This window comes from Balaenoptera ricei, chromosome 6 (genome assembly GCF_028023285.1).
Source record: "Balaenoptera ricei isolate mBalRic1 chromosome 6, mBalRic1.hap2, whole genome shotgun sequence".
NCBI classification, from domain to species: Eukaryota; Metazoa; Chordata; class Mammalia; order Artiodactyla; family Balaenopteridae; genus Balaenoptera; species Balaenoptera ricei.
This window is the reverse complement of record NC_082644.1, coordinates 18,861,826-18,874,769: the sequence shown is the minus strand read 5'-3', so window position 1 is coordinate 18,874,769 and position 12,944 is coordinate 18,861,826. Positions and strand designations below refer to the sequence as shown.

The 12,944-nt window shown below is 38.2% G+C and overlaps 1 protein-coding gene across 4 annotated transcripts in view; it reads right to left on the bottom strand.

Annotated features, from left to right (window-relative positions):
* Positions 1-12,944, bottom strand: part of SPIN1 (spindlin 1) — a 62,274-nt gene that overhangs the window by 38,481 nt on the left and 10,849 nt on the right. For 2 of the 4 annotated variants that reach the window (XM_059926983.1, XM_059926981.1), the window contains exon 2: positions 1,044-1,256. The exons of the other annotated variants lie outside the window; for them this stretch is intronic. In XM_059926983.1, the coding sequence (XP_059782966.1) occupies positions 1,044-1,095 (52 nt within the window). In that variant the 5' untranslated portion in view covers positions 1,096-1,256. The remainder of the gene's footprint in view (positions 1-1,043; positions 1,257-12,944) is intronic. 4 annotated transcript variants of the gene reach the window in all.

Here is a 12,944-nt window from a genome sequence, read left to right as displayed (position 1 = left end):
CAGTCCCATTGTTTAGATGAGAAAAACCAAGGCTTAAGAAGATACAAAATGCACCAATGTTTATACAGCTAATAAAAGAGCAGGACAGAGCTGATGAGCCGAGTTGGAATTTAAATAGTAACCTCTCAGGTGACTTACACTTCAGTCAGTTGCCACTACTGCAAGTTAATCTTACTGACAAATATTTAACAGTTAAATCAATATTATCTTTACAAGAGAGGAACTAAAATCAAAGAGAAAAGAGAAACTTAAAAATCTTAATCCCTGTGGCTCTTCTACAAAGGAATTCCAAACACTACAGTTAATAAATAAATTCTAAATCACATAGCAACCACTTGTATGATTAATAGTAATTTTCCTAGCAGAATTCTCAGATTCATTTATCAAAGAACCTTAATATGTTATGACAGGTTTTTTCCAATATTCAAATGTATTTCTGGAATGGAGAAAAACATAAATCTTAAAGAAAATACTACTTACCTATTTTATTTTGTAGCCTATAAGATTTTTACCTTTGCTTTTAGGGTGGACAAAAATCATGCAAAGTCTAAACTTCTAGTATCGGCTGTGTGCCACAAAAATAAGAATTAATTTCTATTAAATATTCATTTCATTTCCATACATTTCATTCCAGTAAAGTTCTTTCATATAAATACACAAAAAACTGAGCTTACCTTTTTCCCTATAAATATCCTAAATCTCACTAAATCTAATACTCAGCTAGTCATCTCACTTTCACATCTTCTTTCAAAAACAAATGATAAATCCTTTGTTTACTATAATCCTATAAGTATTTACAATTCACTTGCTGTATTTACTGGACATCTATAACTTACTGCAAGAGACCACAGGAAAAAAAAAATTAATATGATCCCTACCTTTCCAAAACCTAAACCTGTTTCTTTCACATGTGTATGTGTTTAAAATACTGGAAATCACAAAGCTTTAGGAATAGCAAACCACTAGGAATTACATGAGAGCATTTCTCATTTTTACAACTGTTTTAAATTTATTGTACTAAAGTGTAGAACTGCACTGCCTACCTGCATCAGCTCTGGACCGCTGGCCAGGTGTCTTCCCGAATGGGGTCTTCATTCATCTGTATTTAAGTGAGCAGCAGAGCTGCTGGACTAGGGTGAAAATTCAGTATGCTCCAATTTGAAACTTTTCACAGAATTTCAATGTTCTTGTTAATCCATCATCCCAAGCGCCTTTTTTTAATAAGTTCAGCAAAAATACGTGAAATCCTAAGTACTCTGTAAGACAGTGAAATAATAGTTCATTCATTACTAGAGCATCACAAAAGCAAACTACTCCGAGTAAGCCATCAAACATGACAAATTTTAAACGTAACATCAGCTAAAATACACCTTTGCCAGGAAGCAATTAACTTTATTTCCTCAGAACTCAGTGCCAAGGACAACACAGAGGAGCAGGAGAAAAGGAGGTACTAGACCCCTCAACAAGGAAAAGTGCAGTTCCTCACGGGTCAACTGAACATAATACAGCATCTGGCTTCCCCCATTGTATCCCAACCCATTTTGCTGGCAGCCAATCCATTTTGCTGGCAGAAGTCAGAAAAGGGTAGACACTGGCATGTCAGAAAAGATTTAGACTGGCAGGGCCCATATTCTTGATGGGACACAAAAAGACCCAGCAAGGCACTGGAGCGGGCAACAGAGGTGTGGCAGGTGCATGGTGGAACAACAGCTGGAGGGTGAGGCAGCACTGGAAACTACTTCAAGTCTGAGCCACAGCTAGAGGTGTGGTCAGTAAACCAGCAGCTTTGGGCAAAAGAAGGGATTGTAGCCAATAAGACTTCGCAGTTCCCTTTCTGCTCCCAAGCTTCGGGAAACCAGAGTGGAAGATGCAATAACTCTGGAGGAGCCTCAAAGAAATTTCCACACCCATGCAAAAAAGTTAAGTCAGTTTATCATTTAAATGAAATTTGGGTCCAGTTTACAGTCCACGTAGTAAAACATATATGGAAACGTATTCTCATAAAACACAAAAATATCCACCACAAATTTCACTGAACCACATGACTACGTTCAGTTCTCGTTATTAGTCATCATGTCTACATCGTACAGCCATGCATTCACAGGTTTAAGAATTGAAGAGAAAGCATTTTCTAGAGACTAAAATTCAACACAATAGTTAAAATAATTAAAAAGCCTAAATAACAAGGGAGAGAGGAATCATTTCAACTGGTAAAAATTCTTAACTATATAAAACTTCAAGGGAAATTTAAAAACAAATGGCTTTTATAATTCATTTAATGAATATTCAGAATGCCTACTGTTTGAAGCTTAGGTAGGAGGAGACAGACAATACACAAATAAGTAAGGAAAAGAGACAGTATTTCAAGTGGCAATAAGTTATACAGGCATGCCTCAGAGATATTGAGGGTTCAGTTCCAGACCACCACAATAAAGCAAATATTGCAATAAAGTGAGTCACACTAATTTTTCGGTTTCCAATGCATATAAAAGTTATGTTCATATTATACTGTAGTCTATTAAGTTTGCAGTAGCATTATACCTGAAGGAAACTATGTACATACCTTGATTTAGAAATACTTTATTGCTAAAGATGCTAACCATCATCTGCCAATGCCAGGTTGCCACAAACCTTCAATAAAACAAGGTACGCCTGTACAGAAAAAACATGGAAGCAGCACCTTTTCTGAAGGTGACTTTTCCCATGCAAGGTTCCTGTGCTCTTCCTAGGAGCTACAACCAGCCTGCCTCCCCACCCACTGAGCTAAGGAAACGAAGTCTAGGCTGTCATGACAACAAAGTCTAGGCTGTCATGACAACAAAGAAGTACACTCGTCTTTCCCAAGGCCACCCAACAGATATGTAAGCCTCGCATCAGTCTACCTCTTTCAGCACCAGAAATCTCAGCTTCCCCATTCAATTCTTCCAACTCTGATGTATCTTTCCCTACTGGAACCCTACAGCCCTCTTCCCCCATCTGCCCAAACCTCTCTGCTGCCTTCTGAAAGGCAGTCTGTCTGTAGCAAAAGTCTATCTAGGGTCCCCTCCATCCAGCAGCTCTCTTCAAAGTGGTTGTTTGTGTTCCCCAAACAACCTTACTTACACAATTTCTCCTACCCCAATACCCCAACGTGGAGGCAAGTGCCATAGCACTAGTAGTAACAGGCCCCCCTTTTCGTTGCAGTCATCTACCTATTAATCCTCTAGTCATCTGCACACACTCTTGAAGATCTTGTTTTCCATCACATTCTTGGCAACATATGATCCTTTGAACAACGTGCCCCCTTGGTTCTCTGACATCCTCACTTCAAACTACCTACCCAACTCCAGCCAACTATCTCCATAGCCACAACCTCAACCTTCTCGTCACCAATGACTACAATACCTCTGGAATCTTTGTTTCAAGCATCTCACACACAAAACCACCTCTGATCATTCCACTTTTCCTACACCAGCAGTCCCACTCCAACAAGTCTGATGCAACCACTACCTCCAAACTACAGCTTGACCTTTATCTTCCTTGGGGACTAACTTCCCTCATTACTCAGCTTAGATTCCACAGATGGTCAACCACTATAGTGACTCCCTTGCTTTTCTCTTCCTGTCACTTTCTGGCAAAACCCTAACCCAACTCCTTACCTACTGCACCCACAACTTCAGCCATGAAATGGGGCTGAAAAACTTCAGCTTTATAATCTCATATCTCAAGTGGGCATTTGACAATACCAAGCCCACCCTCAGCAGATACGGTTCCTTTCTGCTAGTTAGACAGAAGCAAACAAAAGAGAACTACTCATCTTCCCACCACCAAATTCACCAGCTGGTTGGTAGCCTCCGCTACTATAATAACAGATAAACTGTGTTTAAATTCAACCCTTTCATGTGTTTTATCAATCCCATCTCTGTCTTCTCTGTCAATTTCTGTTCTCATCAGTATACAATAATAATGCAGTATTTCCCAATTTTAAAAACATCCCATGACTCTGCTCTTTTTCTCTGACACTCTTTACAAAGCTGCTTCAAAGACTGAAGAATATTTTAATCTACACAAGTATCAACGTTTCTTAACTTAATAAATCAACTTGGTTCTATAACATGAAAATTTTAGCTTACTGATGGTCTAAAGAGTATGCACTCTTCTTACTAGCAGATTTAAGCTTACCTTGGTATGATTTTCTACTGCTTACCACTTCATTAAAATTTTCAGGTTGAACTTGTTATAATACTTGTAAAAAGTATAAGACACAGATTGAAAAAAAGAGTTGCATAAGAGAAGGATATAGGAGCTTTTTGAATAATATAAGAAAACAAAATTCCAGATAAAAGTCCTTCCCCATTTTTGAGTTGCAATTACTATTTCAACTGCTTGATCTTATCTTAAATCCTGAGACAGCACAATCTCATTTCTAAGATAGCAGGAGTCATAATTTTTTTCAAATATTACACAAAATGTTGTCAAATGGAGCTTAAATTGAAGCCAATAAAAAAGATAGTTCTGTATTCAGGACTAAACCCAACAGATTGCTAACACCATTCAGTGAAAGGCTGTTAAAGAATAATGTTGCACAGTACCAAAGAATCACCCCAAATTACCTGTTGATTATAAATGCTTCTTGACAATGGAGGGATCAAACAATTCAACACCACTAATTGTGAGCCAACCACATTTTAGAGGCTTCCAGATGTGATGTGATGCAAAGTACATCATATCATTATAAAACATTCTTGCCAAAAATGCTTTATCTAAATCTACTTGAGCCTCTAGACCTAATTCCCAGTTTTTAAGAAATACAGGTGATACAAGAGAATGTGAGAAGTTTCTACAAGACAAATGGAATATACTCTTTAAAAGGTCAATGTCATAAGAAAAAAAGGTAGACATACTGCTCTAGATTAAAAGAGACTAAAAGCAGACAGCAAGCAAACCCTGAATGAATGGTTTGGAGGAGAAAAAGCTATAGAAGACATTGAAGTCTGGGGAAATTTAAATAGGGTCTATATAGTAGATGACACATTATGGAATTATCATTAACCTTTAAAAGCACAATAATGACACTATAGTTATACATGAGAATATATTTATTCTTAGGAAATACATGCTGAAATTTCTACAGGTAGGCTGAACTAATGTCTGCAAGTGAATTTCAAATAGTTCACGGAAAGAAAGTGATACATACACAAACAAAAAAGTGAAAATGACAAAATATTAATTTTTGAATCTATACAAAGAACATACTAATGTTATTCTCTGAACTTTTATTTCAATTTAAAATTTTTCATAAAGAAAGTTGGGGAAAAGAAGATCCTGGATTTATTTCCCTTTGCTATAAGTCCATCTGTATTAAATATAATCAACTATCCAAGCATGCAATTTGGCTAAACAATCTTTAAAACATGTCATGAATTTAGTTTTGAAACTCAAAATATTTCTATAACCATCTCAAAGGGGATCACAAGATTCTCACAATTTCACAAACAAGTGTCCCCAAGCACATGCTGTGTGTCACACACTGCTATACATGCATCAACTCAGACTCTACACAACCACCATAAGGCACACACTATACTTGTTCCATTTTGGAAATTAAAATCCTACGGCACCGGGACTTCCCTGGTGGCGCAGTGGTTAAGAATCCACCTGCCAATGAAGGGGACACGGGTTCGAGCCCTGGTCCGGGAAGATCCCACATACCGTGGAGCAACTAAGCCCGTGAGTCACAACTAATGAGCCTGCGCTCTAGAGCCCGTGAGCCACAACTACTGAGCCCGTGTACCACAACTGCTGAAGCCCACGCACCTAGAGCCCGTGCTCCGTAACAAGAGAAGCTACCACAACGAGAAGCCCGCACACCACAACAAAGAGTAGCCCTGGCTCACCGCAACTAGAGAAAGCCCATGTGCAGCAATGAAGACCCAATGCAGCCAAATATAAATAAATTTACATATAAAAAAAACCCCTACAGCACCTTTGTTATACAGCAGAAACTAACACAACATTGTGAAGCAATTATATTCCAATAAAAATGTTAAAAAAATAATAAAAAATAAAAACCTACTGCACCGAAATTAAAACGCACGTGGGCATATAGACTGCAAGTAGCATAGCTGAGATAAATTTCTTATTTTAAAAATAAACACAGGGACTTCCCTGGTGGTCCAGTGGTTAAAACTCTGTGCTTCCACTGCAGGGGGCATAGGTTCGATCCCTGGAGGGAACTAAGATCCCACATGCATGCCGCAACTAAGAGCTGGAGCAGCCTAAATAAATAAATAAATAAATAAATAAATATTTTAAAAAAAAAAGTTACATATCAAAATATTTGCTGCCAGCTGCTATCACCAAACAGTGTTATTTATAAAAAGAAAATAAATTTATAAAACTGCTTAAGCAGAAGTGCCATGTTCCAAAGAAGTCTCAGCACTAGTGGAAAAGTACAAACGGCTAAACACATCAAGTGTTAAGCTGAAGTTTGGGCTGCCAACAAGTGTCTTAAAGTTGTCGTCACAAAGGGTTCAAAGTGTGGGGAGGAATATATGTTATCACAAATATTTATGTGAAAAACGACATATGGCTAAAATCTGAAAAGGACCTGAATATTAAACAAGAAATAATTTTCTTAATTTCTTAATTATGATATTGTAGTTACAAAGAAAAAGTCCTCATTTTTAAAAGTATCATGATGTCTGCAATTTACTGCAACTTTCAAATGGCTTAACAACAAAAAATGTGAGTATAACAAAATGTCAGCAAATGAATCTCAATGGAAAACATACAGGTATAACTCATCTATAGGCTTAACTTTTCAATGTATAGCAAGTTTCATTTAAAAAGTTTGGGGAAAACAGCAGAGAGAGAAGAACAGCAAAATTTGGAATTGGTGGCAACAACACAGATTTACTGTAGGTACTCAAAAGTCTGTAGCTTATGTCCTAAGATGTGATTTTTAAAAATAGATTAAGAAAAAGTGGTAGGGTTTCCCTGGTGGTGCAATGGTTAAGAATCTGCCTGCCAATGCAGGGGACACGGGTTCAAGCCCTCGTCTGGGAAGATCCCACATGCCGCGGAGCAACTAAGCCCACGTGCCACAACTACTGAGCCTGTGCTCTGGAACCCGTGAGCCACAACTACTGAGCCCGTGTGCCACAACTACTGAAGCCCGCGCGCCTAGACCCTGTGCTCCACAACAAGATAAGCCAGTGCAACGAGAAGCCCACGTACCGCAACCAACAGTAGCCCCCACTCGCCACAACTAGAGAAAGCCCGCATGCAGCAACGAAGACCTAATGCAGCCAAAAATAAATAAATAAAATAAATTTTTAAAAAAATTATTTAAAAAAAAGGTGGCAAAATATTTGCAATTCCTGAATCTGGATGGTGAGTATACAAACGTTCGACTGTGTTTCAACTTTTTTATATGCTTGAAAATATTCACAATAAAATGTTGAGAGGAAAAAGGGTCAATAGTTTTAGATTATATAAATCTGGAAAGAAAAAACATTGTATTACAACTCAGAACCTTCCTAAGTACCCAAAAGAATTCACCAGAAAGTCCAGTCACAAATGTTTCAATGGATGGCATGTAGAAACAGTGCTCCAGAGGTTTCCAGCGTAGGCTGTCCCTTTGGCTAAAACCTCAAGATTAAAACGAAGGGCTGTTTGAACACAGCATTGTTAATTATCCAGTGTTTGGCTGTAGTACATACCAAGTGTATATCTGAAGGCCTTCAGGGCCCCAAACTCTCATATCAATATAAACAAATTATTAAACAGCCTAAATCATGAGACATCTAACCACCAAGTTCTAATATAGGAGTTCTTAAGGATGGACAAAATTCACAAGTATCATGAATTTGGATGAGGGAAAAATTCTATCTTCATTTTCCTAACTTTCACCTGAATTATATAGCAAGCACTTCCTTCCATCATGAGCATATGAAACCACATGATTTTACCAGTATCCCTGACTTTCTCAACAATAGAAATCACAGATCTTTCCACCCCACTGCATTTATTACAGATCTCAAAACAGCTTTTAAGCTCATCAATTACTTCGTTGTTTTTTTTTTTTTTTTTTGGCTGCATTGAGTCTTTGTGGCTGCATGTGGGCTTTTCTCTGGTTGCAGCAAGCGGGGGTTACTCTTCCTTGAGGTGCGCGGGCTTCTCATTGCGGTGGCTTCTCTTATTGTGGAGCACGGGCTCTAGGCGCGCGGGCTTCAGTAGTTGTGGCTCGTGGGCTCTAGAGCGCAGGCTCAGTAGTTGTGGCGCACAGGCTTAGTTGCTCCACGGTATGTGGGATCTTCCCAGACCAGGGATTGAACCCATGTCCCCTGCATTGGCAGGTGGATTCTTAACCACTGCGCCACCAGGGAAGCCCTCATCAACTACTTCTAAATTAAGTTATGAGGCCTGCCACAGAACAAGACACGGCCCGGAGTGGATCAGCCATCAGGGCATTAGTCATCAAACTGTGACAACAGAATTGGTGACTGTTGTAAAACAAAGAGTTTGGTTGGACCTTGCCCCCCGCACCCCCCCCACCCCGTTCCTGGGAAGTACCTTCTAAATCACTGGAATGTCCTAAATGACAGGAGTGTTTGTGATTTACAGTGGGCCCCTAGATAGTTTGTGCTAACAAGATGACTCAGAATGGGGCTGGCCACACCAAAAAGACCAACCACGGGATTAGAGGATTGGAGCTTTGAATCCCCTGATAGCAGCCCAACTTTCAGGGAGGGAAGCTAAAGACTGAGCTCAACCTCATGGCCAATGATTCAATCAGCCATGCTCACATAACGAAACCCCAATAAACACTCTGGACACAGAAGCTGGAGAGAGCTTCCCTGGTCAACAATACTCTAACTCCATGCACCATTACATATCCATGTGCAGGTCAGTGATACTCCTGACTCCACAGAAGAAAACAGAAGAAAGATTCCCATTCAAACCCTTCCAGACCTTGTCCTGCGTGCTGCTTCTTTTGGATGGTCATGGATTTGGATCCTTTTCTGCTATAATGAAACTGTATCATAAGTATAGCATTTTCCTGAGTTCTGTGAGTTGTTCTAGTAAATTATCAAACATGTGAAGGTCATGAGGACCCCCGAATTCGTAGCCAGGTGGTCAGAAATGTGGGTGGCCTGTGGACCACCAAGTCTATTGTTGGTGTCTGTAGTGAGGGCAGTTTTATGGAGGACAGTGGTTCGGCCTATAAAGTCTGACCTCACTCTGGGTAGCTAGTGTGTCAGGATTACACTGCTGTGACACACGGATCTACTATGCTCTCTTGTATTCCCTATCATCAATTATTTGTTGATCAATATGTGAAAGGAGATAAAAGACCACCTCAATTTACTTTTTGATAAACATCAAGAGCTGTCACTTTAGTACCTTAAAATATGAAATTGTTTCTGTATGTCTTATCTGTCACTTAACATAGTAACAAAAAAAGCCATACTACTAAATTAACATTGTTTTCATATTTTAATAACTATTTAAATATAACATTTCTTCTTTGCTCCCTTGTATTTTATTCACTGTACTCAGAAACATTCTGAGAAGGTATCCATAGGTTTCACCAGACTGAGAAAACGTCCGTGGCACAACCCCCCCTGCCTAAAACCACTGGCAAAAAGCAACCCTGAATCTCTGATGTGTCTTTAAAGGCCACCTGCAGGAATCAATGTAAAGAATGGACAATCCTGGTAGTGATGGACTGGTAATTTAGACCACTCTCCTGAAAGCTAGAATATCAAAATAAAATCTAAAAGAACACCCTTAACAAAAACTATTGGGAAGCAGAGTTTCTTATAGAAAAGGTTAATTCCAGGTGAGGGGGAGGAAATATATGAAGAGCCTGGAACATCTTGCCATACCAGAAGCCAGGAAGCTTTCAAGGTCAGGAAGATCACTGGAATGGTGTCACGGAGACAAAGGGGGATCTTTTACACTATTTTCTTGACTATTGTACAGTTCACCCTCCATATCTGTGGGTTCCACATCAACAGATTCAACCTACCTCAGATCAAAAATATTCAGGGGAAAAAAAATTCCAGAAAGTTCCTGAAAGCACTGGCAACTATTTACACAGCTTGTACACTGCATTTACAACCATTTATGCAATATTCATGTTGTATTAGATATTATAAATAATTTAGAAATGACAAATTATATGGGAGGATGTGCATAGGTTACATGCAAAAAACTACGTCGTTTTATGTAAAGGACTTGATTTTGGTAACCACGGATTTTGGTATCCTCTGGGGATACTAGAACCAACCCCCCGCAGATATCGAGGAACGACTGTATATGACTGAAAACTTCCGTAACAAAAACTTGAACACACACAGTGACACATACACTAACCATATGCTTGAAGGCATCAAAGAACTTGAAGACAGCAGTGCTTCCAAAGGCAGGACCTAGAGTGGTAGGTAAACCCCATATATGCAACCACTTTTCTCCCTGAGAGTAACTGCCAAGTGTTAAGGGGCAGCTAAAGGCTAACAACTTTGCAAGGTGAGGGGCCAAAGACCAGAACCCAGGGACTACCAAAGGAAGGAGGGGGCTGGTGAACCCACGTCTCTATGAAATGGAATCCTGAATTGCTCTTTGGAGCTGGGGGAATGGTAAGAAGTCCAGCCGCAACTCCTCTTTACCCTAAAACTTAGCAGAGGTGATCCGAAGCTGCCAGCTCCCTCAGACGTCTGGCAGAGCAAGCATAAATCCTCTCCAGGAATATCATCCTGACCCCAAATTATCTCAAACGATTTAAAAAATGTAATCTACTATATGTGCAACCATGCAAGTTAGCCCAGAAAGAGACAAAATTAAAACTAGCAGAAACGACAGATAAACAACAAAAAAAAGCAGATCCATTGGGCTACCAGGTGTTGCAGTTACAAAATCATAATTTAAAGTAAGCTACGGGAAGAAGATTACAGGAATAAATAAAATTACTAAGTGAAAAATAAAATAGCTGTGACTATTATGTTCAGAGATAGAAAAATAAGATATAAAACTTTGGTAGAAAACTATCACAGAACCAGATTTTCCAGAAGTGAAAAAATACAATAAACTCAATGGATAGATTATCAATAGGCTGGTCTTGTTAAAAATTAGTGAACAAAGAGAGATCAGAAGAAATACCCAGGAAGAAGCATGCAAAGGGTAAGAGACTGGGAAGGCCTCACATGCATTTAAATGGAGTGGAGGGTAGGGGGGACAGGGCAGCAGAAATACTTTAAAAGATAATGCCTGCCAACTTCTCAAAAGAATAAAAAACATTACCACAGATTCAGTAAGACCTATAAACACAAAATATAAATTAAAAGAAATATATACCTAGACACATCATAAGAACTGTTGAAAACCAAAGACCAAAAAAATAAACAAACAAAAAAAACCCCATAAAAGCCTGAAGTAAAAAAGATAGATCCCATCCATGACAGCAAATATTAAACTGACAGTTTACTTAAGAAAAAAAATGAAAGCTGAAAATCTAATTTAATAACTTCTTTCAACACCTTAGAAGAAAACTGACAAGTTAGAACTCTATACATATCAAAAATATCCTTCAAAAGGGAAAATCAATTTGAGATATTTTTAGACTAACACACACTCAAAGAATTCACTATTAGGAGTCACACAACAGGGGAGAAATAAAGAGTGTTCTTCAGGCAGAAGGAAAAAATGGAATTGGATTGGACTGGAATTACAACAAGGAACGAAGAGCAATGAAAAGGGTAAATCCAAATGGCTACTACTGTACAAATTAATAATGTCCTAAGACAAAATATACACAGAATTAAAATAGCACAAACTGTGCTACGTAAGTGAAACTAAAATAAATGGAGTTTAAGTGTCCAGGAAGAGGGAGAAACAACCAAATATTAGATTTTGACAAGTCAAAGATGCATGTTTTAAGTAACCTCGAGGTTAGCAGAGGTAAAAAAAAAAAAGGCATCCAAGGAAAGCCAAGAAAGGAGTAAAAGACACAAAAAACAGGTACAATAAACAGAAAGCACTTATTAAGACAACATACTTAAACCCAACTATGTCAACAGTTGGGTTGAATTTAAATATCAATAGACTAAACACTCCAATTATAAGAAATATTGTCAGACTAGATTTGTTAAATCCCGGTTATATACTGCTGACAACAGAAACGTCCAAAACATAGTACAAAGACTGAAAGTACAAGGTTAAAAAAAAAGATATACACTGCACCTACTAATCAGAGAAAAGATAATGCAACTACATTAATATTAAGCTAATCAACCTTTACCTCTAATAATACTTTTGCCTTAAGGAAAGACAATTATTTTAAAAGACTCAACTGGTAAAGAAAATACACAATGCTAAACTTTGTATGCACCTAGTAACATAGCCACAAAATAGATAAAGAAAAATTATCTCAAGTAAGGAAAAACAGACAAATGCAAAATATGAGTATTAGTACATTTCTCTTGGTAACCAATACAACCAGCAAACGAAAAGGAAAAAAGTAAGAATGTAGAAGAACTTAACACAATTAACCAAGTTGAACTAAGAAATATAGAACATTGCATCCAACAAAGACAGAAGCACATTCTTTCCAAGCACACACAGGACATTTACAAAAAGTGATCGTATGTTGGACCATAAAGCAAGCTTCAAAAAATTTCATAAGCTTTTATATAGTATTATGACCACAATGAAATGAAGACAGAAATCAGAAAAAAACAAATACAGCACAGAAGATTCTTTGAGCAGTGAAACTATTCTGTATGACACTATAATGTCGGATACACATTATAAATGTCAAAACCCACAGAATATAGACCACCAAGAGTGAACCCTATGTGAACTATGGACTTTGGATGATAATGATGTGTCAATGTAGGTTCACCCATTCTAACAAATGTACAATCTGGTGCAGGATGCTGCTGACGGGGGAGGCTGTGCTT